The 23,115-nt window shown below is 47.8% G+C and overlaps 1 protein-coding gene across 1 annotated transcript in view; it reads right to left on the reverse strand.

The window, feature by feature from the left end:
* Positions 1 to 7,215: 7,215 nt before the first annotated feature.
* Positions 7,216 to 23,115, reverse strand: part of AVL9 (AVL9 cell migration associated) — a 70,232-nt gene continuing 54,332 nt past the window's right edge. Inside the window, exons 11-16 of the mRNA XM_036738387.1 lie at positions 18,561 to 18,695; positions 17,482 to 17,701; positions 15,942 to 16,059; positions 13,950 to 14,003; positions 13,450 to 13,538; positions 7,216 to 12,038 (exon numbers count right to left, since the gene is read on the reverse strand). Coding sequence (XP_036594282.1) covers positions 11,923 to 12,038; positions 13,450 to 13,538; positions 13,950 to 14,003; positions 15,942 to 16,059; positions 17,482 to 17,701; positions 18,561 to 18,695 — 732 coding nt within the window. The 3' untranslated portion in view covers positions 7,216 to 11,922. The remainder of the gene's footprint in view (positions 12,039 to 13,449; positions 13,539 to 13,949; positions 14,004 to 15,941; positions 16,060 to 17,481; positions 17,702 to 18,560; positions 18,696 to 23,115) is intronic.

The following is a 23,115-nucleotide window of genomic DNA, read 5'->3' on the forward strand; positions in this document are numbered from 1 at the left end:
CGCGTGTGCACCCGGGGGACTGTGCTGAGTTCTCAGCTGGAATGCTTTCACCAGGTAATAGTCACAGATTCACTGAGGTTTAGAGCTGGGGTCCCAGTCTTCTTACAGAGGACAGAACTGAGGCCCAGAATGTTTGTGGTGAGCTGCTTCAACAACAGAACATTAATTGGAAAATATTATAGGAGAAAATAGTGGGAACTTTGTTTTGGGCTTGGGATGCTGTGTGAATTAAGGAAGTGCACACATTGCCCACCATGTTGGATTTTCTTGTCTGAGTGAACATTGAGGTTGGTGAAGTCTGTGGGAAAGATCATCGATCTGCATCTAGATCTTTTGGAGTAACAAATGGCTTTAATGCTGTTTCTTTCAAAGGTGACCATGGCATTTTTCTCAAGAGAACAAAGTTTTGCTTATGCTCAAAGTTAATATTTACCCACATTCTCCTAAATGCACTAGGATGGGTAAAATCTATTACCTAATTTTCAGGAATAGTTCTTGATTATGTAGCTAAGATCTCTCACCTCTGTCTCTGTCTCTCCTCCCTCTTCTCATCTCTTTCTCTCCCTCTCCCTTTCTTCCTCTTTTTCCTTCCTGTTCCACTCCTTCTCTCCCCTCGTCTCCCCACCTCTCCTCCCCAGCAATTCCTGGAGTTCATTAGGCTTTAGATTAGAGTGATTTGTTTTATGTTGGTCTAAATTTGGTCGGCTGCCTTGAGAAAAGAAAGCTGCTGTAGAAGAAAGAACCCAGGATTTAGCACTAGTGGGCTGTATTTGAAACCCAGTTTGACTTCCTAGCTGTGGTCGTATCACTTTTTTCCTCTGGCCCTCAGGCCCCTTCTCTGTAAAACGAAGGAGTTAAGTTGCATGATTCTAAATGGCTTTCCAATTTTGAAAACCAGTGACATCTTACCTACTTTAAAGAGTGTGTACTTAAATCTCATATAGTTTCACTTAATACACTGAAAGAAAATGAAAAGTTTAAATCACTGCCTTCTGGAAATGGTCATTATTCGACTTAACCTCATCAGTACATTGGTCACTGGGCTTTTTTTATGAGACCCTCAGATGCCCTGCTGCATGGGAAGGAGTACAAGGAGAGAGAGCCATTGGCTCTTCAGAGATCCTTGGCGTTCTCTCCGGCTTCTGTCTCCATTCTTATACGCATTTCTATGAATCGTACGTTTCGCTCTTTTGTTAAAGTGAATTATGTACAAGGTCACAGAAATGAGGTTCTGATGAGTCATTCAGGCACAAATGGTCATTCCAGGAAGAACCTAGAAAAAACTGCCAAAGGTTAGAAAGTGAGGACCTTGGGGACACTGGGGGCATTTCCATCGCTCCTGCCCATTGAAATGAAAGGATCGAGAAGACAGTTACCTGGTAAGGTGTACCCCAAGGAAGGGATTTGGATTTCTGGAAGATGTTTAAGATAAAAAGAGTGCAGTATACCTAATGAGAATTGATGAAATTTTTTCCTGGAACCTTCCAAATCTAATCAAAAAGGCTTTCAAATGAAACAAAGGGGAAGACTCAAACCTGTATGTCCCATGCAGACCAATCTCCATACTCTAGAGATATCATACATCATCTACTAGGCACTGGGGATCCTGGAAGAAAAGTAGAATGGGCCCTGATACTGAGAAATTTGTGGTTTCTCACAGGAGAATGTGTGTTCAGTTGGAGAGGCAGGCAGACTAATCAGGAGGGCATTGCAGTAGTCCAGGCACGAGGTGATAAGTGCCTCAACCACATGGCTGTGTAGGTGGAGAAAAAGAGATGTATATAGGAGAGATAACGAAGGTAGAAACAAGGCTTGGCAGGATTGGTTGGGGGAATGGATGGTGAGTTGAGGATGGCCTTGAAGTTGTGAGCCAGGATACTTGGGAGGATGGTGTGCCCCCAGTAGGAATAGGGAAGTTGGGGGCGGGGTTTGGGGAAAAGGTAATGAATTCAATTGTGGACATGTTGAATTGAAGACATACAGTTCAAAATGTTCAATAGGCAGTTGCAGATGTGAGACTAGGGGTCAGGACAGTGGTCAGGGCTAGATGAAATATATCTGAGAACAGATAAGGGAACCAATAGAAGCAGGTGAGATCATGAACTGAGGTAGGGTGGAGCAAGAAGAGGTGAGGGCTGAGGATGGAGCCTTGGGGAGCACCTCCTCCTAGAGGGCGTGGTTTATAGGAAGGTCCAGCAAAGGAGCCAGGAGTGGTCAGGCAGGTAGGAGGTGGACCAAGAAAGAGCAGTGTCACAAAAGCCTGGGGAGAAGAGCGTCAAGGAGAAGAAGGTGATCACCAGCATCAAAGGCTGCAGAGAAGGTAGAAAGGATGAGGACTGAGGAAAGGCCACTGGGTTTGGCACCAAAGATCATTCTAGGAGGGTCATGGCCTGTGATAGAAGAAGATCCCCTTTCCTAAGTTTGGGCTCCTTCCCAGCAGCAGGAGCAAAGGCTAAGTATCAGAACTGGGCATTCCTGACCAGATCATACCTTGTTCCAGGTCCGGTCAGAGTTCCATTACACCGCCCTGACAAGCAAAACGAATCTAGACCCTTGCCCATGTAGGTGAGGACTGCTATCATACCCATCATCCCCAAACCTCTGTTTCTACATCCTGAGTTCTTTGTACTTCACCCTCCTCGTGAGCAGCCTAGAGGCTCTCTGGATCACCAGTGGCCTTCCTAAAATGTCACACACTGTGGTCTGACCGGGGCAGAGCACAAGGGAGCTAACCTCTATTCGGGGAGCTAACCTATCATAGTGCAGCCCAAGATTGCACTGTTGACTGGCCTGAAGCTCTGCTCTACTCAGACCTCTAGACTTTTCTGCCTTCCCCTCTGGTGCTTGAAAAATAAACTGAATTTGAATGTGAGGCTTTGCATTTTTGTCTCAATAAATTTCAATTTAAATGTAGTCCGTCACTCTTCATGGAGTGACTCTGTCACCCACCCTGGTGGTCCCACCTAGCTTTACATCATCCTTCAATGCAAGCCACTGAGTAAGACTGACATGAAGCATTGAGTGTGAGGCACCAACTAGTTGGAAATTACATAAATAACAAACATAATTATGGGGACAAAGGTAGTCAGGAGCATCTAGTACTTTCAAAAGCTAAAAGTGTGTAAGGAGTGAGTGAAGGCCTTTGGATTTGATCATTAGGGTCACTGGTAACCTTGGAGGCAGGAGTTTCTGTAGTACTGTGGATGGAAGCCAGATTGCAGGAGGTTGAATGAATGGGTGGTCAAGACTCATCTGTGACCGCTTGGCAGGATGGTGAGGATGTCTCTTCAGTTACGGGTTGAGATAGATAACCTCGGTCCTGTCTGACTGTGACTCTACACCAGCCTTCCTCAAATAGATGTGTGCCTCTGCTGGTGGGGTCTTTTACTGGCTGGAGAGTCCTACCCATCCCTCAGGTACCTTCAAGGACAGATGGTTTCATCGGTTTGGTTCTGAAGTGTATTCCTTGGTTACCAGCATCTCTTTGGTCACACCTTTCTCGTTCTAGCTCAGCCGGTCCTCACACAGTGGACACTGGATGGACCAAGGTTGAAAACCTTTCAGGAATGGTGAGCCTTACCTGTTCTCATGCTCTTCAAAACCCACAATGTCAGGACTTGGTGGGGTAGGCTTCCTTGAGACGCACTGAAATGCTGCTCTCCTTCAACACCTCTTCAAGGATGGCCTTTCTTTCATGACATTTGCAAAATCCAGTGGTAAAGCATAGAGCATGTGTTATTTTGTTTCTCTGTGTGTGAGATTGCCTGACTGGAACAGAACTGGAGGAGGAGGGCAGGGATTTCGCTAAACTTTGTGGCTGTGGGCACAGCCACAGCTTCCTAAATGTCCACTCAAGACTACAGAGCTTAAATGTGGTCTCCTCCTCCCCATTCTCCTTGCCCTGATATCTGCTCCATTGGGATATTCCCAGTCTCTTGATCCAAGTAATCAAGGGTTTATCTGTGCAAATTAACAATCTGAATCATGGGAGGCATTATGGGTTCACATCTGCCTCTGACACCTCAGCTGTGTGACTGTGGGCAAGTCACTTAACCTCTGTTTCCTTACCTGTGAGATGGGGATTATACAGATCGTATTTCACAAGACTGACTGTTGAGGGACAAAGGAGATGATTTAATCCATCTCACGTTATTCGCCCACTGCTCTGCTTCATTTTGACCCAAATCAAGTAAATCCAATTCAGCATGGGCCATCTGGCCTCCTCGAAGACTCTGGTGATACTGATGAACGCAGGTGTGCAGGCGGCAGTGTGGCTCACCATCCCTAAGAACGAGGACAGATAGATGGGTATAGACAGCATTTGCCGAGCATTTTACAAATTTTATTACACTTCTTCCTTACAGCCACCCTGGGAGAGCGTGCTGTGATTATCCTCATTTCACACGTGGGGAACCCAAGGCAGCCAGCTTAAGTGACTTGCTGTGGGTTATAAAGCCAGTGTGTATGGGGATGAATTTGAACCCAGGTTCTCCTGACCCCAGGTGTGGCGCTCTCTCTTTCATACTTTGATGATCTGGCGGGCACTGTCCACTGTGACATCACCAAAGGTGACAAGCCTTCCCAAACTCATCGAGGCTGGCCCTGTCGCCTACAGGACTGTTACCTTTCCAGCTTGGGAAGGCCCCCCCCTAAAGCTGTACCCCCTCCGTTGGCACGGCCTTTGAAAACCCAGGCCTACCTTCAGTGCAGGGTGAGCGTTGGAGTAGGATGATGACTGCAAGGTTGGAAAAATGTTGGGGGCACTCAGGAAATGAGGTGACTTGCTCAAACGCACTGAACATTTCCACAACTTCCCTACTTGTTTATCATAAAGGAATTTTTTGTTCATTTCCTACGCAATACAAAGGCAAGGGTCCCTCTGTAGAGTCTAGGTGGCCCAGCGGATAGATTGTTGGCCGAGTAAGGGAGACCCCAGAGTTCAAATCTGACCAGACACTAGCTGAGTGACCCCAGGCAAATAATGTAACTGCCCTCGGCCTCAGTAATAGCCCCCACCTCATCGGGTTGTTGCGAGGCTCAAAATGAGAGAATATTTGTGAAGCCCCGTGTAAGCCTTCGAGGGCTATACAAATGCTAGCTGATATTACATTGTTTGAAGATGGTGAGGCCCACTCTAGCCATGCTGGTTGCCATGGGAACAGTGAGATTTGTTCCTCCAAAGCAAATGCCAGGGGCAGGTTTGAGTCCTGGGCTAAGCTTGGAAGGAGGGGGGGCAGCGAGGCAGGAGAAGGGCTTGGAACCCCCCAGTCCCCCTGCTGCCTGCCTCTTAATAATGGCTAACATTTCTATAATGCTGAAAGGCTTCCAAAGAGCCTGACATCCCTAACCTTTCATCTGACCATCCAGATTGTTAATCAAAATTGTCAGCTTTTGGAGAGAGCCAGGGAGAAGTGGGTGGGAACAGGTAAAAGAGGCTTTTTAGAGGGAATCTTAAGAAGGATTTGGCATTCTCATTCTGCAACCGGGGCTCTTTAAACCTTCTTTTGTCATGGACCTCCCCAGGCAGTCCCATGAAGTCCCAGCATTCCTTTTGGAATGTTTTCAAATGCATAAAATAAAAAGCAGAATTACAAAGAAAGCCAATTATACTGAAATCCAGTTGTGTGTGTGTACACACGTACCCCAAGAAAACCAATTAGATTGAAATCCAGGTGTGTGTGTGCCCCAAGTTCGTGGGCCCAGGGTTGCTTTGGAGAGGGAACAGGAGAATGCCTCCTCCCCACATGGCAGCTTTGGCATGGATAGAGGAAACAGATTTTTTTTTTCTTCGTTGAGGAATCTAGTTTTTATTTTTGGTGAAGCGCTAGAAATGTAAAGAAACAGCTCTTTAGAAACACAAACAGCGACCAAACAAAGGAAAGTTAAATTATGTCCACCCTTCTCTCCCCTGCCTGGGGCCTCAGACTGGGGCCGGGGGCAAGAACCCCAACCTACAAGAACCATGGCTGGGGGTGGCCCTGCCAGGCTGGGGGCCTTTTGTCTTAGGGCTGCGCCTCCAGAAGGGGAATTCCCTCCCCCTCTGCCTGGAATGCTTCCCCCCTCCTGGGTGCCTGCAGGATCCTCAGGAAGGGGGGATGGTCAGGGCTGGGAATCAAATGGGATTTTCAAAGGAGAGGCTCAAGTGAGGGGGAGGGCCCTGGTTCTACCTCCTGGAACTCATCCCTAGAGCGAGCCCCACTTCCCCCAGCTCCCCTCCTCTCCCCTCCCCCAGCAAGACCGCCTCAACCTACCAAGAGCAGCCTTCCGCACCCACCCACCTCAGCCAGCCATCCCAGAAAAGGCCCCAGGCTCCCAACCCTCAGCCCACCCATCGACACTGCCCCCCAGAATCAGGAAGGGGTGGTGGGAACCCATCACACCCAGGGGGGAGCTTCAAAGCTAGGAGGAGGGGTAGATGGCTGAGGTCAGGCCCCAGAGGCTGCCAGGACAAGGAGGGGTAGTTGGGGGTGGGGTGGGGATGGGGGACATAGGACACCCAGACAAATGCTTACTCTTTAACGTGCAGCACAGCCCAGTTAACAAAGGCAGCAGGGTGGGGAGGGCAGGCAGAGGGTGAGAACAGCAGCTTGCTAGGCTGGCTGGAAAATCGGGGTGGGGGCAGGGAGCTTGGAGAACTTCCCAAAGGCAGCATCCCAGGACCTCCAAATGAGATGGAGTTTGGCTGGGGGAGAATGAGGGAGGCAGGCCCCAGGGCAGGGGGGAGGGGAGAGAAGAGAGGGGCACCCAGCTCAGCGGGAGTCTGGCCCTGAGCTTCTTAATTCACCGAGGGAATGCCATCAGTTAGAAAAGGCAGGGCAGAACACAGCAAACTGAATTAACCGCATTCCCAACAGCTCTGATAAGGATGATCCCGAACAGTCACAAAAATGGGCATGAGACCGCTTGGGCTGAGCACAGAAAGGGGTGCAGAGGATAGAGGGATGAGCCGAGAGTGGAACCCCATCTTATTTTGTGGCTCACTGTTCTCAAAATCCCCTCCCATCATCCCCACAGGCTGCAGCTGGCCGCTACCCATTTTTGTCAGGCTTTTCTACAAGTAACGGAAACATGAGTGAGCCCTTTGCCAAGAGCAGACAATGTAGGAAAAGTTCCGGGCGCCCATTCATGTATTCTCTCTGCTTGTCCCTAGAAACAGGCTTGTCTTGAGGAAAGCCAAGGCAGCCCTGGTCGGGGAGAGGAAAGACAAGTCAGCCATGGAGGAGCGAGGGCAGGAACACCACGATTTTATTTTCATTTTTTCTCTGTGAAAGAATATAGTGCTTTACAGTTCAGCATAATTGGACAATAGGGTTACAGACTGAAGGCATTTTTACAATGATAAAGCTCGCTATTTAAGGAGGACTGCCTCACACACATGTGGACCCCACCTGTGGCCCCTTCACATTTGACTTCCTTGGTGGAGACAGTGGCGAGTTTTTTAGTCTCCAATGTTAAAGCTGTCTTATGACCACTAAAAGAATTCATCTTCTCGGTAATGAAATGCTTCCGGAATTTAGACACTAACAGTCAGGGGATCACAAACACTGACATTTGATTTTTTAAAATATGATTGGTCCAGTTGTAAAACATTAAAACATTTCACGAAACAATGTAAAATGGCCCTTCAAACTTGGAAGCCTCCTGAGAAATTCAATCCCATCCTGCCACTCCAGCATCAGACTGAAATGCATGAGCGTTATCCCTCGTAACATTGTGAGAAGCTCAAGATACATGTGAGTAGTCAGTGGACAAAGAAAGGTGGAAAGGAACTAGGTAAACCGTGCCCCATTTACATGATTTCAATATAGTCTCCCTTCTTTAACCAATAAGGAAAAAAGCGAATTTGAAAGCGGCTCTGCAAAGTACAAATGTACTGACATTTCAGAAAACAGGCCAGTTTGTGGGCATGCACACAGTATCTTGTTTGGGAGCAATCAGGGGCGGAAACTTCGCATCATGATGCTATCAGTAAGTCACTTTAAAACACAACTATTGGTGTATTGATAAGCCCAGATCTGTTTTTCTCTTCACTGTCCTTTGGGTTGTGAAAAAAACCTTTCAAGATCATGTATGTCAGGGCATTCTGAATGAGGAAACTCCCATTCCTACATTATGCTACATAGAAAGATTCCTCCAGCATCTGGCTGGATTGCATAAGGTTTAGAGGCTACACTGCCGGTCTCCTCAAGTGTCCATCCCCAAAGCAGGCCCTCTGCCCCAAAGCCCAGGGCACCAAACAGTGAGGGAGGCTGGGGGGATGGCAGGGGTACTGTTGCAGTCACTAGCTTCTCAGCTACATTAGCCCAACAAAGTCCAATTTCCTTACAAGCCTCTGGGACAAGAGATCCCCAAAGGTACGGGGCCAGTGTGCTTAGCCCCCAAACCTGACAGTGATTAAGTACTTGGTTTACCAGCTCCAACAGCCTCAATGATGCACAGCTATTGAAGAAAAGCAACTGGCTAAAAGCTCTGCCTTGCCCAGCGCTTGTCCTACTTAATACAAACCAGCCCCAAGAGCCCTCCAGACAAACTCCCATCTGCTCCAAAGAACAGTATCTCTTCATTTGAAACTTTAAACCCTCAGATCATTCATTGATAATACCCAGCCGCTTTCCAAAAGAATCCTGTCAGAGGATTAAATACTGTTCTCGATTGACTAACCTAGGCATCTACAGACCTTGGTCTCAACACTCACTCACCCCGTGGCACCACCCCCCCCAAAAGCCATACAAGAGAAACAGAATAAGAATAGTTATAAACACTGATTTCCTTGAGAAAACAGAAGCCTGGGCTCAGTTTACCTCCAAGCACATCACAGCAGTATGGTTATTGCTTTAAAAAGATTTTTTTAAAGCAGAAGAAGAACGAGTTAGTCTGAGGGGCTGGCACATCACTCACTGGATGGGCTTGTGGGGAGCAGAGTTATACTGGACAAGCAGATATACACACGTGATTCTTACAGGATTTTTTTTGGGGGAAATCATGGGTTCTACACAATTACAATGAGCCTTAATTCGAGTGCTGAATATCTCCCTCTTGAAGGTGTGACACTCACCTGGATGGTCCTTCCCAACACGTGTGCCAGTTAACATAAACACCTGCTACTGAGGACTTGTTTTGGAATGACAAGTGTTTTCTCCCCGGCCTGTTCCAGCAGCATCACCTACCTGGACAGGCTGCACGTGGATAAAGGGGGTGCATCCATGCCCACTGGTGGATGGGGAGGCAAAGGCTCATTTCAGAGCTCTCCTCAAAATCCACAACTCTATGCACTTCTGGCTAGGTCTTCAATGCATACCCTCAAACCTCCCAACGTTCTTGTCAAAGTGGCAACAAGATGGCCAAAGAATGAAATAAGAGCTCTGTGCTGGCGATACACCTGCAAGCCGGGCCCGGAGCCCACGGCCGGACCCCTAGCCACCTGCTGTGCCGGCTCCCTGCTAGACCTCCAGAGCCACAGGAAAAACGCCTTTGTAGTCTTCCTAGGCTAGGAGTGAAACGGATACAGCAAGATCTTCACTTGAAACTAGATCCTGAGCTGTATCTATTTCTGTGCTCGAAGTCTTCTCCTAAGGTACATGGAAGCCTGATGAGGAAACGGGAGCAAAACTAATGTCTCCATTGGGCACAGAACCTCCTTCTCTGTTCATGGCTCATGTTCAATCCATTAGATTATGGTCTTTTCTTAAAAGACTTGAACTTTTCTTCATGGAAATACTAACGGAAAGTTCCTCTGAGGTACACATTTGAATCAAGAACAAGTCATACTATGGCAGAGCTAAGATTCATACCCATAAATACACACACACACACACACACACACACACACACACAGAGTCACTGCAGATAAGAGAGGGTCCCTCAATGCAAGCTTTGCTTATCTACTCCAACATCTTCCAACTGACAGTTCTTTGGACAAAACTGCTGCAGCTCCCCAACCCTCACCCCCAGCCCAGGGTCAGCATGCAGGGTTTAAGCAGTAAGGGTAGACCACTTCTGAAACTCCCAATGGAACTTCGCCTGGCCAGGAAAATGCTTCCAGGGCAAATACTTAAGAGTCTCAGCTAGCTTCTTGGGGGAATTGGTGTGGCTTTCTCCTCACACAATTTACTTGGGAGAAGAAAGCTTTTACAAAGAACGTGGCCAAGTGGATTCCTAACAGGAGAGATGAGAAGTGGAAGACTAACTGCCACTAATGGGATAGGGGGAAGTAAGGGGGAGCAAGGAGGAGACAAGAGGGAGGCTGCCATTCCCTTTGTCAGTCATCATCCTCACACCTTAAGTCTCTTCCTGTAATCAAGTATGTGACTGAAATATAAGGCCTCTGGTCTTGATGGAGTGTCCATGAAGCAGTGCGGCCTCTATGGGACCAGCATGGACATGAGCAGTTACCATGTGTCTGAGAGGTCAACACAAGCCTAGCCTCCCTGAGAGACAGTCTCCACACAAGAGAAGTCTGCCACTGAGGAACTGAAAAATCCAATGACTTTTTTCAACAGAGGGTTAGGAAAGCGTGATCTCATGACAGGTTGGTTTAGTACGACGTACAGGAGGGATGTTTTACTAAAATGTTGATGTGAGAAAAGTGGTTTGTCCCCTAGACCTGCTCCTGCAACCCCTCTCCTAGAGGCCCTCTGGCTAGTTGGAAAGCAGATAAGGTGGTGCCAAAGCTTTCCCCAGAAAAGCAGGTGAAGATCCCATCCCCCTATGGGACAAGCCTGACAACAGGCCTGATGTGGGTCATAAAGCAGTCAGTGAGAGGCTTTGTTCTTTTCCCTTAAACACCAAGATCATTCAAATCTGCACTGGGATGGTCTTCCTGCTTTACACAGAGCTTTTTGCTCTTCTTCTAAAAACATATTAAGGAGGGAGCAACTGTACAGAAGAATGGCTTTCAGTTGGGAAGGGAGAAAGACCAGGCACCAGTGTGAGGAACTGCTGCTTATGGAACAAAAGTCCTGGGAAAAAACCTGCAGGACAAAGCGTGTAAAGGGAGAAGAGAGAGGGCCGAGAGTTCAGAGACACGGAAGATTTAACATGACCAGGGCCAGGAAGACACCAACAGCAGCCATCCTGAAAATTGTCTCCCAGGGCACAGCCTGGCTCTCAAGAGCACGGACGGGTGCTGTTCTAACCCATCAAATGCAGCCCTGCCCTTCTTACTTTCTGGGACTGAAGTAGGAAAGGAAGTGGGGCAGGGTTAGGCAGGGAAGGACATCAGCCATAGAACAAGTCTTCAAGGATTAGGTGAGTAACTTGAAAAACCTCCCATTTTTCCACCATCATCTCTGAATTGCAAATAGGTAGATGTAATTGAATTGGGGGAGGAAGAGGACCTGGAGTGTGGAAAACAACAACAGATTTATATCCTTGTCATATAATGATGAATCTACACCTCTGCTTAAATTAATTTAGAACAGAATAAAATAAGGAAAAAAAAAACCCAACAGCAAAGGGCTCAAAACTTATAAAGCCAAGGGCCCGCCAACGTTTATGGGCCCAATCTGAGAAGAATCAATATATAATATTATTTTCAATGAACAAATTATAATACACATTTGTCTATCCAAAAAGTAAAACCTAACTATAATTTACATAAACTTCTATAGACAAATAAATGTACACTATCAGAAAATCAAAACCATCGCATGGTCCAATTAGAAAGGCTCAGATTTCAATAAAAGTAGTCACTTCAGACAAACATTCTAGAGAGCAACCTCATAATGGTCATTCTTTTATGCTTCCGAGTTAGGCTACATTCATTCGCACTCTCATGTATATTATTTTAAAAATACGCAGACAGCAACCATTTACGATATTCGGTCGGTAAACAGCACAGCATGTCGGTTCCCCTGTGTGTGGACCCAGTGACCCGAGCGTAGCAGAGAGATCCAATCTCCAAGCAGGCTCTGACCACCACACTCAGTGCTTCCCATCTGGTGGGTCTGTGAGACCTTGTGTGTTTGACTGGGTCAATGTGGAGAACCACAAGGACATGGCTGTCTTTGCACTGGACAGAGCTCCTCCGACGGACTGGCCTGGATATGGAAGGAGAGGGAAAAAGTCTTAATTTGGTTAGGAGAAAAAGCATTCACCAGTTGTCTGAATTTCAAAAGTTTAGATGGATGGAAGAGAATAGTGGGAAAGGAAGAATCTGCATTTACTGGCCTATGTTAAATCAGGCTTCTTACCCTTCTGTATAATGGATCCCTTAGGGAGTCTGGTGAAACCTATGGCCCTCTTCTCAGAATAATGTTTGCAAATAACTGAAGGCAATGCAAAACGAAATTTAAGATTTCATTTAGAGACTGGTGAAAATGCTGAGGCATTCTTTTCCCCATCCAAATTCTCAGATTCCCCAGAAAAGCAGGTAAAGATCCCATCTGTTAAACGACTAGAAATGACCAATATCAAGAATTATGATAAAAAAATACAAGGATAATTTCTTATTTCAAGACACCCACAGCCCCTAGGCACATTATGGACAAGTAACTGGTTAATTCATTTCTTAGTAAAAGACTTTTAAGAGCCTTACTTCCTCTGCTTTCTGAATCTACCACAGGAAGGATACAACTACAATTCAACACGGTACAGAGTGTCCAAGGACACAAAGCACCACATCAGACATTTGAAACATAATGACTGTCACCATGTTTGTGGCACGAAGCAGCTCTCAACATACATTGGATTTGGCAGATTCTGAGCAGAAAGCAGGTCCCTAATGAAGCAGCCAAGCCCATCACCATGTGCCAGCTCTGGCTGTCCTTGGATATAATGACCTCCCAGGGTATGCAGAAAAGATGACACGGTGTGAGGGAACAAAGTACGGCAGGCACTGGAGTGAGTTCTTGGCTTTCCTGCCTTTCTGATCAGCATCTCAAAGAGTGAGGTGTGAGGTGATCACTGATTGTGGGTAGTGCAGGACACTACCTAGGTGCCTTAGGGAGAGGCACCAAGTAATGAACTTAGCCTGGCCTGCTAATTCTAAATGGGATGTGCCAGGAATCATCTCCCTACTTAAAGCAATGTTCTCCTGAAAAGGTGGCAATTGGTTATAGGGCATGCTGGTGATGGAATCGTCTATGACACAGAGTCAATGGAGGCAGGGGATGGAAGATCCAATGTCTTGTCTAACTTCCTCATTTTACAGAAGAGAAAACGAGGCTCTAGCCAGGGGTTGGTGACAAAGTAGGAGAAATTAAATAAAGGAAAGGGGTACATTTTGGGGAACAACACCAACATTAACCTGTAAAATCAAACTATCTCCCTTTCTCTGAAAAGAACATAGAATGTGGGAAGCTTGAGAAGCGTGAGCTCACACAGGCTCCCATTGGCTTGCTGACCTGCTCCCAGGAAAGCAGTTTTGTGGGGGTCCCGCCACCCTGAAACAAAATCCATCAATGAAAACGAGCTTTAGAATTTGGGCCACGCACTAAAGGTGCGCCTTACCCACAGCTTTTCCGGTCTGTACAACGTTCCGGCTCGTTGTGACCATGGCATTTCCAATCTTTTTGCCGCGTTCACTATTCTGGACAGAGCTGGGGACGAGAAATTAGAGCCTTCAGCACTCCCAGAGGGCCACCACCCACCCGCTACAACTGCCTGATATCATCAGTGCACACACAACAGAAACTGAGCAGAAGACTGGGCAGATGTGGCCATGGGGCCATGGGGCCATGGATGGGATGGTGCAGGATGGGCCCCACCTGGGAGCAAAGAGGCAGACCCAACACTCAAACCAGGCCTGCTGCCTCAAGGCCCTGTGTCACTGGGAACATTCACCCCCAGCTAAAGTTACTTCTCTAAAAGAAGCAGTTTTCACATCATCCCCTGGGGACCAGGGTAGGGGACTGGAGAGTAGGCTCCAACACTGCCCTGCCTCCACGGGATGAAGCCCAACGCAGTTACACAACCCGAAAGTAGCCAGCACATGTAGATGTAATACTCACTGTGAGAATCTCAACTTCACGTCCGACACAGAATACTGGCCCTGGAAGGGATGGCTGCAAAACAAAGCAGCACAATTTTGACTGTTCCACCCACGAAGCACCTGCTGGGTGCAAGGGACAGGCGGGGCACAGCCAGGCCTATGGGCCCTGCCTTCTGGGATCTGGTCAGCTAATGGGAAGATGTGGCAGGGGGTACCAAGTGCAGCGGCACAAAGAAGGGGCCACAGGGAATGAGAAAAGGGTTCATGCAGGAAGGGCCCCAGAGCCAGGCACTACCCTGAGGAATGGGAAGGCTTTCCTAAGCAGGGCCTGGGCTTACGGACCAAGAGGGTGCTCGAGCTCGGGGCTGCCTGGGAAGGGAGGGAACGGGCATTTATGTAGCGCCTACTGTGTGCAGCAGGCACTGCGATCTTTTTACTAATATTATGTGATCTGATCTTCACACTACCTTGGGGGTGCTTGGACTATCCCCATTTTACAGCTGAGAAGACTGAAAGACATACAGGTAAAGTGAATTCCCCAGGGTCACTTCGCTTGGCAGTGTCTGAGGCTGGATTTGAACTCGGGCATTCATGACTGCAGGCCCGGAGCTCTATGCACTATACCACCATCTGCGAGATTATATGGGATGAGGGTGAGACACCGGATGGGAAAGGCCCCAAGTGCCAGACCCAGGACTGAAGACTTGACCTGGCAGCTGCTCAAAGTTTCTGAACTAGGTGAGCGACACCCTCAGGAGAGGTGTCGGGGGTGTATGGGGATGGAAGACAGGTGGGCAGAGCAGAAGGTTTTCCCACCAGCCTTAAGGCCACACACAGCAAGAGCACGGCATCTGATCGTGAAGCCAGAGGGCAGGGCTGGACAATGAGGCCTCCACCCTGGCAGACCTGAAGAGAGACTGAAGGAAGAGCTCTGGCCCAGAGTCCCAAAGAAAGTGAGCTCCCCTGTGGAGAGGGAGGGCCTCCAACACTTCTGTCTGTGAGGTCACTGAACACTATTGGGGGCTTCTAGGCAAGATGCACAGGCCTAACTATCCACACAGAAAACCAAGTGGATAAAGAATGCCAACTGCCCAGGCATGCACTTGCCCATTAGTGTGTGTTCACACGCATCCATCCCTTGGATATCACAAATGGACGAGTTGGCTCCAGGACTAGCCAAAACGAGGAGAGGAAGTTGGATTTTTTTTTGAGAAATGGCAAAACTCCTTTACTGATCCCAGATTTCCCCCAGGAAAAAGGGTTTGTGTTTTTAATGCCAATATTTACTGGTGGTATTTGATTACTACATCACCATTCCTTTAATCCATAAAAATTTACAAAGTGTTTACTACGTGCCAGGCGCTGGGCCAAGCACCAGGGACACAAAGAAAAAGCAAAAATGGTCCCAGCCTTCGGGGGGCTTATATTCTAATTGGAAAGCCAGTAGGTACATGAATAGGCCCATATGAGATAAATGCAGCCTAGATGGGTGGTAATCTCAGAGGGGAAGGTACTAATAACTCAGGGATGAGGACAGGCTTCTACAGAAGGCAGCATTCTGGCTCAGTCTTGAAGGAAGTCAGTGATCTTCAGAGGTGAAGGCAAGGAGGGAGGGGCTTTCAGACATGAGGGCAGCCAGGGCAAAGGCTTAGAGGGAAGCACTGTGACATCATGTGTCACGAGCATGAGGAAGAATCCCAGAGCAAGGACAGCTGAATGCAAAGTGTGAACAAGCTACTAGCTAACTAAGGAAAGAGGAGAGCTGGAGTCAGGGAGGGATCAAGAAATGCCTGGCCCAGAGAGACCCAACGAGGAGGAGCCCACGTGTCAACCTGTACTGCATGAGCAAGGCCTCCACCACACTGGGAGGCCACTGGGGCCTGGGCAAGAGGTGACCTGGAGGGTGGGTAGACAGCTGTGGCTAATGAGACCACAGACCCTGCAGAATTATGCTGGTGAGTTCCCTCTCTGCCTCAACGGCCCCGCCGCCCCCCCCCCCCAATCTCCTTACTTTGGGTTTATTTCTGCCAGAGCCGGATGGCGGTTGCTGTTCCAGACCCTATAATTGTGTGTGTTCTTCCAGGCCGCAACAAAGGTTGTCCCATAGTCTGACAGTATCTTTTCGTTATCTGCCAAGGAAGCACTGGATGAAGGCTGAAGGGCTCCCAGCCAGGGAGGAAGCAAACACCACCCAAAGAACTGCCCTCCCCTGCCCTTCTATGTCCTCATCACCAAGGAAAGAGTTTTATTAAAAATCAATTCAGTTAGAACAGACTAACAACCGAGCATTCTAAGAATCTGGATAGGACTTCCACTCCTCAAACTCTCCTTAGTAATCTGAGGTTTAGGAGCCAACACGGCTGAACCTCAGAGGGAGTTTCTCACATTTCAGGCCTAAAATCCCTGATTCCATTTTCTCAGTCATATGGAGAGACTTTAGGGTGGTCCTCCTCTGATGGAAGCCTGGAAGGGCTGCTGCTTACTGAAGGCACAAGGGAACTGGGACACTTGTAAGAGCCTCGAGGAAAGAAGGCTGAAGTCTGGAAGACTGTCTTCTTCAATTCACTCACTAGGACGAATGTCCTCTTTTAATCTAATTCTACCATGAACAGCCCAAATGTGAAGACAATGAATTATTAAGAAAAAGCAATGGCTCCTCATGAGGCCATGTGGTCAGACACGGCCAGGCTCATGCAGGTGTCCAAGGCCGTCCAGTCGGTTTCGTCAGAGACATGATTCCAGGTCACTCGATTGATCTTTTGGTGCCTCAGTCTCCTCCGCTAGAAAGGTGAAGCAATAAGCTCAGAGGTAACAACATCCTCATCTCCCCCAGGTGGGAAGGGCCTGCCCGGCATCACACGGGTTCTGAGCAGTCGATCTACTGCTCTCTGCTCAGCCGCACACATTAACAATCAGCGATGGCTGATCCTTGTCACTCAGCTTTCTTACGAAAAGGAAAACTAGGAGGAGACTTGAGAAATCCTAAAGAGTAAAGCAATGAAGGTCCAAGAGGCAGGCCCAGGTGGGGCCTGAGGAACATCAGTGACACCCATCTCAAAAGCAGGAAATGGCCCAGAAAACCTCTGGGAGCCCTTTGACACTCCCCTGGGGCGTGTGAGGTGGCCTGTCTCTTGTATGCTGAAAGATCTTCACTGCCCAGAGAGGAATGGCTGAACTATTTTTTTTGCTTTTGAAGTCTTTGCTTTGTTTTATGCTTTATTTTTATAATTTTATTTATATATAATTCTATATATAAATGGAATATAATAGTATATAGTTAATAATTTATTTAATTATAATAAATAATTTCTATTATTTTATTTTAAAAATATTTATATTTTGCTTTATATTTATAAATTTATATATATATAACATAATATATATTATAAAAATAAGTATAAAAATAAATTTATACATTTATAAATATTTATGAAGAGTGTAATTAGAGGTGCCCTGGGTAATAAGTTCAGGCTCAGTTTCACAGGGTTTACTCTCTGCCCCCACTTCGAAGGGGGCTCCAACCCAGGCCCTACAACTTGCTGGACTCTTACCTAACTGTAGTGAGGCAGCAAGCAGGGCATGTACATAGACCGCAAACTGTGCTCGAATCCACTCGTCACCTCCCTCCCAGCCTGTCCCATCCAGGAACACGTCATCCCTGTTCTCCGTCACATGCTTCACCAAATCGTCAGCAAATCTCAGGTCGGCTGTGGTTGGGCTCAGAATCTTCCTCAGTTCTGGGTCATGGATGTGAACGACTGCTTCTTCCACCTATGAGGAATGGACACGTGTATTATCATTTGGGGATGTCATGCATGGTAGAACCAAAGTGAAAATCTAAAATAGGGGTTGGTTCTTATTTTGGGGCCCATGAACTCCCAGAGGTCCACGGAGAAATTTCAGGGGGTCCATGAACTTGAATGGGGGGAAAACTGCATTTGTATTTTCATGACCCTCCAACTGAAATTGAGCCTTTCCTTCAGCTATTTGAACCCGTGCTTCTGAGAAGGTCCACAAAGGGGTCTCTGACACAGAAAAGGTGAGCAACTCCTGATCGAAAAGAAAAGCTCGTAGGCCCCAGATTTGGAGCTGGAAGGGTTCCAGAGGCCTGGAGAGACTGAAGGCCCAACCAGACTGAACTCCGGGGTTAGGACTCCAAGTTCCCTCGACCCCAAACAAGGGAGGCCATCCTTTAAGTAAAAATTCAGAATCTCTCTACCTTAAATTTTAAAAAAATTTTCTGTCACTTCTGAGCTCACACAAACTCCACTGAGGTCTAATTCTCTATTACTTCTCCCAACCCCATCTTACAGTGGGCCCAGACAATCTATCCACAACCATTTCGATGTAACCAATGAGTCATATCTTATCACTGAGGTACACACAAAAATAAGTTAGAGTATTTATTTCTGGCTTTTACCTTCTCTAAACCATAAGAGAACCAGTATTTCAAACTAGAAATGTGGGGAAATGACCCTGACCTTTGCTGAAATCAAATTTTAAAAATTAGACAAGTAGGGTGGACATTTTGGTGGTGATCATCCATACTTCCTTCGAGTCACAGGGACATCTGTCTTCTGCCCACACAACCCCCCATTTCTTTGTTCTGCTCCCCACACTGAAGACATACTTCTACAATGGCATCACTGAGGTGTTTCTGTTGCCGAAAAAGAATGTTGGTTGCCCCAGCAACAAATCCTCGGACAGTCACATCAGAGAGAAGGTGATGCTGCTGCAACGCCATGTACGGTAAACAGAGGTAACCCTGGGAATGAAAGGAAACAGGAAGAACACAACTTGAGGGAACGAAGAGAAGAGACATCTTCTTCCTTCTTTGTCACTGAACAATCATGGAAGAAACTCCTGGGGAGCCAAGCTGAGACCCCCTGAACTGCTCCTCTGGGAATACTGAGTTAGCGTTCACCTTCCTCATAGAGTACTGGCTGTGACCTCTACTCTGGGCAGTGGGGGAAAAGGGAGGCCCGCAGATGCATACCACTCTTCCAATATGGTGCTTCCACGGTGTGTGCTTTGTTTTAAAGGAAAGAGGGGCTGGGGGAAGAGATACGCTGAGAAACGTAGATGATGTCAAAATAAAAGGAATCAATCGCATTTTGAAAATTCCTGGGTAAGATGGGAAGTCTACCGGAATTGGGCCCACTGGCTTTCAGTTCAGTTTGAGAGCCCTGACCTGCAGGTGGCCAACCCTATTCTATACTGCTGACTGACCCTGAATTTAGGCTGTTTCCTAGCAGGCCCTTGCCCCTTTCAGTGACTGGAGCTAAAATAAGGAGCTGGTACAGTCAGGCAGGCAATAAATATGTATTACAGAACTACTATGTGCCAGGCACTCAGGATACAAAAGGAGGCAAAAGCCAGCCCCCATCCTCAAGGAGTTATAATCTAGTAGGGGAGACAACAACCAAACAACTCTATAAACAAGATACACACACATATCTAATAAATAGGAAATAATTAAGAGATGGAAAGAACTGGCATTAAGCGGGGTTGGGAAAGTGGGATTTCAGGACTTGAAGGAAGTCAGGAGACAGAGGAGGGAGAGCCGTCCAGGCTGAGAAGATGCCTGGAGCCAGGAGAGTGGAACAGCCAGGAGGCCGGTGCCACTAGATTGGAGAATCTTTGTAGGGGAGTAAGGTGTAAGAAGACTGGAAAGGGAGGAGGGGGCTAGGTTATGAAGGGCTGTGAATGCCAAACAGAGCATTTTGTATTTGATCCCAGACATGACTGGGAACCACTGGAGTTTATTGAATAGGAGCATGATGTGGCTGAACAGAGGACGAAGTGGAGTGGGGAGAGACTTGTGGCAGACAGACCTACCAGCAGGTACTGCAATAGTTCATGTAGGAGGTGATGAGGGTCTGCATGGGGAGTGGGATGCGTGCGTGTGTGTGCGTGTGTGTGTGTGTGTGTGTGTGTGTGTGTGTGTGAGAGAGAGAGAGAGAGAAAGAGAGACAGAGAGATAGAGGGGGAGGCAGGGAAAGAGAATCAAAGGAGAGAAGGGAATGTATCCAATGGATGTTGCAAAGGTAGAAATCACTAGGTCTTGGCAACAGCGTGGATATGGGGGGAGGGGGAAGGTAGTGGGGAATCCTGGGTGACTCCTAGGTTGTAAGCCTGAGAGACTGGGAGGACGGAACTGCCCTCTACAGTAACAGGGAAGATAGGAGGAGGAGAAGGTTTAGGGGGAAAGCCAATGAGTTCAGTTTCGGACACGTTGAGTTTGAGTTGTCTGAAATGCAGCGGATGAGAGACTTGAGGTCAGGAGAGATGTCAGGGTGGGATGGGCAGATCTGAGAATCCAGAGCTGATGAGTTGACCAAGTGAAGCCATCTGGAGGGAGAAGAGAAGGTCCAGGACAAAGTCCTGAAGCACATCCCAAGTTAGTGGGCAAATACAGCAAATTCAACTGAGAAGGAACATTCTGACAGGAGGACCAGGGGACAGTATCTAGGGGAAAAGGGTGATCAGTAGTGTCAGAGGAAAGGCCATTAGATTTGGCAGCTTTGGAGAGAATGAAGTCAGAAGCTGAGCTGTAGAGGTGCCTCCTGTAGATGGTCTTCTCAAGACATTCAGTCACAAAAGGTAAAAGAGCACTGGGGACAGAAGGATCGAGTTGGGGAGCCGTGTGTGTGTGTGTGTGGGGGGGGGGCAGTCAGGCGAGAAGCTGCCAGTAGCTAGAGGTGACAGTGGTAGAGGGACAATCTGCTGGAATGGGGTGGCTTGTGCAGGTCGAAGGATTAGACTTGGCAAAAAGAAAGGTCACCTCGTCCTAGGAGACAGGAGTAAGATGGAAAGAAGATGGATGAGAAGAGATGAGAAAGACAGAGTCCAAGATGGAGGCCAAATGGCCTGTGAACTCTAAGGAAAGGCTCTCAGCTGAGAGGATGGAGGGAGGGGGCCGTGGAGGTTTGTGGAGGGAGAAGGTCTGGAAGAGCCAGGGTGGAAAGGGGGCCGATGAGCTGATAAGGAAAGTGCAGAAGGACGGCCACGCAGCAATGAGGGCCCAGCTGAGGTTATACAGACTGTGGGGGAGATTCAACGCTGAGGGGGAGCTGAAAACTCCAGAAGGGATTTCTTTGGGGGGTTGGGGAGGAAAAGGGAAAGGGGAAATGAGATTGACCAAAAAAAAGAAAGAAAAGAGGGTTACTGGAGCATTTTTAATAAATGCATAGGGCAGGAGGAAGGAAAGAAGGAATGAGACAAGTAGGACAGTTTTTGAAAGTCACACGTTAAACTGACTATAAACTTAAAAAGAAAAGTCAGTTTCATAAGATTTCTAACGTGATGTACAATCCTTGCTTCCTGTTCCACTACATTTGGGCGTGTCCATTTTCTTTGGTGTCTTAAGTCCGGAATAAAAAAGTAAAACAAACAGAACGCATTATCAAGAGAGATTACGAAGTCATTAGTGGACATCTCCAACATGATACACGTTTACCTTGTGGGCTGCTTTATTTACCTGAAGGCCAGGGGATGAACTAGATCATTTTTCCAGGTCTCTTTTGGCTTTTCACTTTCTGAAGCCCAGGTCTTCTGGATTCCAAAGCTGGCCCTTGATTAATGACTAACAGTTTGGAGGATCTGGAGGAGGCAGCACAGTGTAGCAGATAGGGCATCGGACTTGGGGTGAAATGCCACCCACGGCACTGCCCAGCTGTGTGACCCTGGGCCAGTCACGTCACTGGCGGGGTGGGGGAAGATTGGATTTGATGACTTCTACTGCCTCTTCTCTCATCCTTTGGACAAATGTACTAATGGAAGCCACGAGGATTTTAACAGGAGGGAAGGAATGGGACAACGAGCTGAGTAAGCACCTACTTTGATGCCCACGACAACCCTGGGAGGGAGGTGCCATTACTCTCCCCATTTTACAGATGGGGAAAAAGAGGTGAACAAAGGTATAGAGACTTGCCCAGGATCACCCAGGCAGTGTCAGAGGCTCGATTTGAATTCAGGTCCTGACTCCAAGCCCAGGGCTCTATCCACTGCATGTCTAGCTGCTAGTCAGGCCCTGGGGGAGTAAACCATTAACACTGCTTTGCAAAAGGGCATCGAGGGTAGGGACTGAGCCTGGGACTCCAATGTGGGTGGGCACCTTCTCCGTAACAGTCTTAGAGACTTGCCCGGGGTGATAAAGAAGTCCATGCTACTGAGGGGTACAAAGAGTCAAGTCAGCGACTCCCTTCCTTGGGCGGGGTGGTGGGAGGGACCCTTGTGCACCAAACACTGTCCTTCACAAACTCTGTGGCCCAGACGATGGCTTTCTATCACGGACACATCACAGACACAGCAGGCCACCCGCCCAGTACTGTTGTGATCTCATATCTTGGTGCTAGACAGGCTATAAGTTGAACCTTAAGGCCAGGAAGACCCGAGCTTAGGGCCTGGCTGTGTGACCCTGGGCAAGGCACTTAATCTCCAGCACTCCCCGAGAGTCTCTAAGACTTTGGGCTATGGAGCAGGCAGGCGCTGACCTGCTTCGGTGGACGGAGCTCCCCAGGACACTGGAATCCCAAGGCTAGTCCCACCCCCTGTTCCTGGCACCTTGAATGGTACTTGGTACACAGTAGACACTTAACAGATGCTTGCTGAACTGAACAAAGCTGTGAAGCAGGGTGACTCATAGCAGGGACCACACTGAGGTTTGGATGCTCAAATGAGTTGGGTGTGGCATCAACCTAAGGAGGGATGTGCATCGTTCTGACTGGCCTTCTCTTCTCTGAAGGCTGCAAGGCAACGCTAGCCCCTCATCACCAGGCTCCTCTGACTCATACCCAGAGAGGCCTGTTTCCAATGGAGACAGATGCTTGTATGATGAGTAAACTACAAATTCTTTTAAAAGCATCCCTGAGATCACAGCAGCCTTTTGAGGGGGGAGGGAGGTTGTAATTGTTTCTTTTTTAATATTAAAAAGAGATCCACATAGTTGGAGAAAGGTTGGGAACCACTGGTTTACCAAACACAACTTCACTAATCTTGGTTATGGGCCTTCCCAGATATTAAGATTCTGGAGACAGTGGGTGAATATCTAGCATGAACAAGCCCTCCATCTACGCACATCTTAGAATTGTCTGACGCACCCAGAGGATAAGTGACTGGCACAGGTCACACATCTCACGTATGTGGGAGGCTGCAGAATCTGCTAAGTTCACAGATTAAAGCTA

The sequence above is a fragment of the Trichosurus vulpecula genome, chromosome 9, assembly GCF_011100635.1.
Source record: "Trichosurus vulpecula isolate mTriVul1 chromosome 9, mTriVul1.pri, whole genome shotgun sequence".
NCBI classification, from domain to species: domain Eukaryota; kingdom Metazoa; phylum Chordata; class Mammalia; order Diprotodontia; family Phalangeridae; genus Trichosurus; species Trichosurus vulpecula.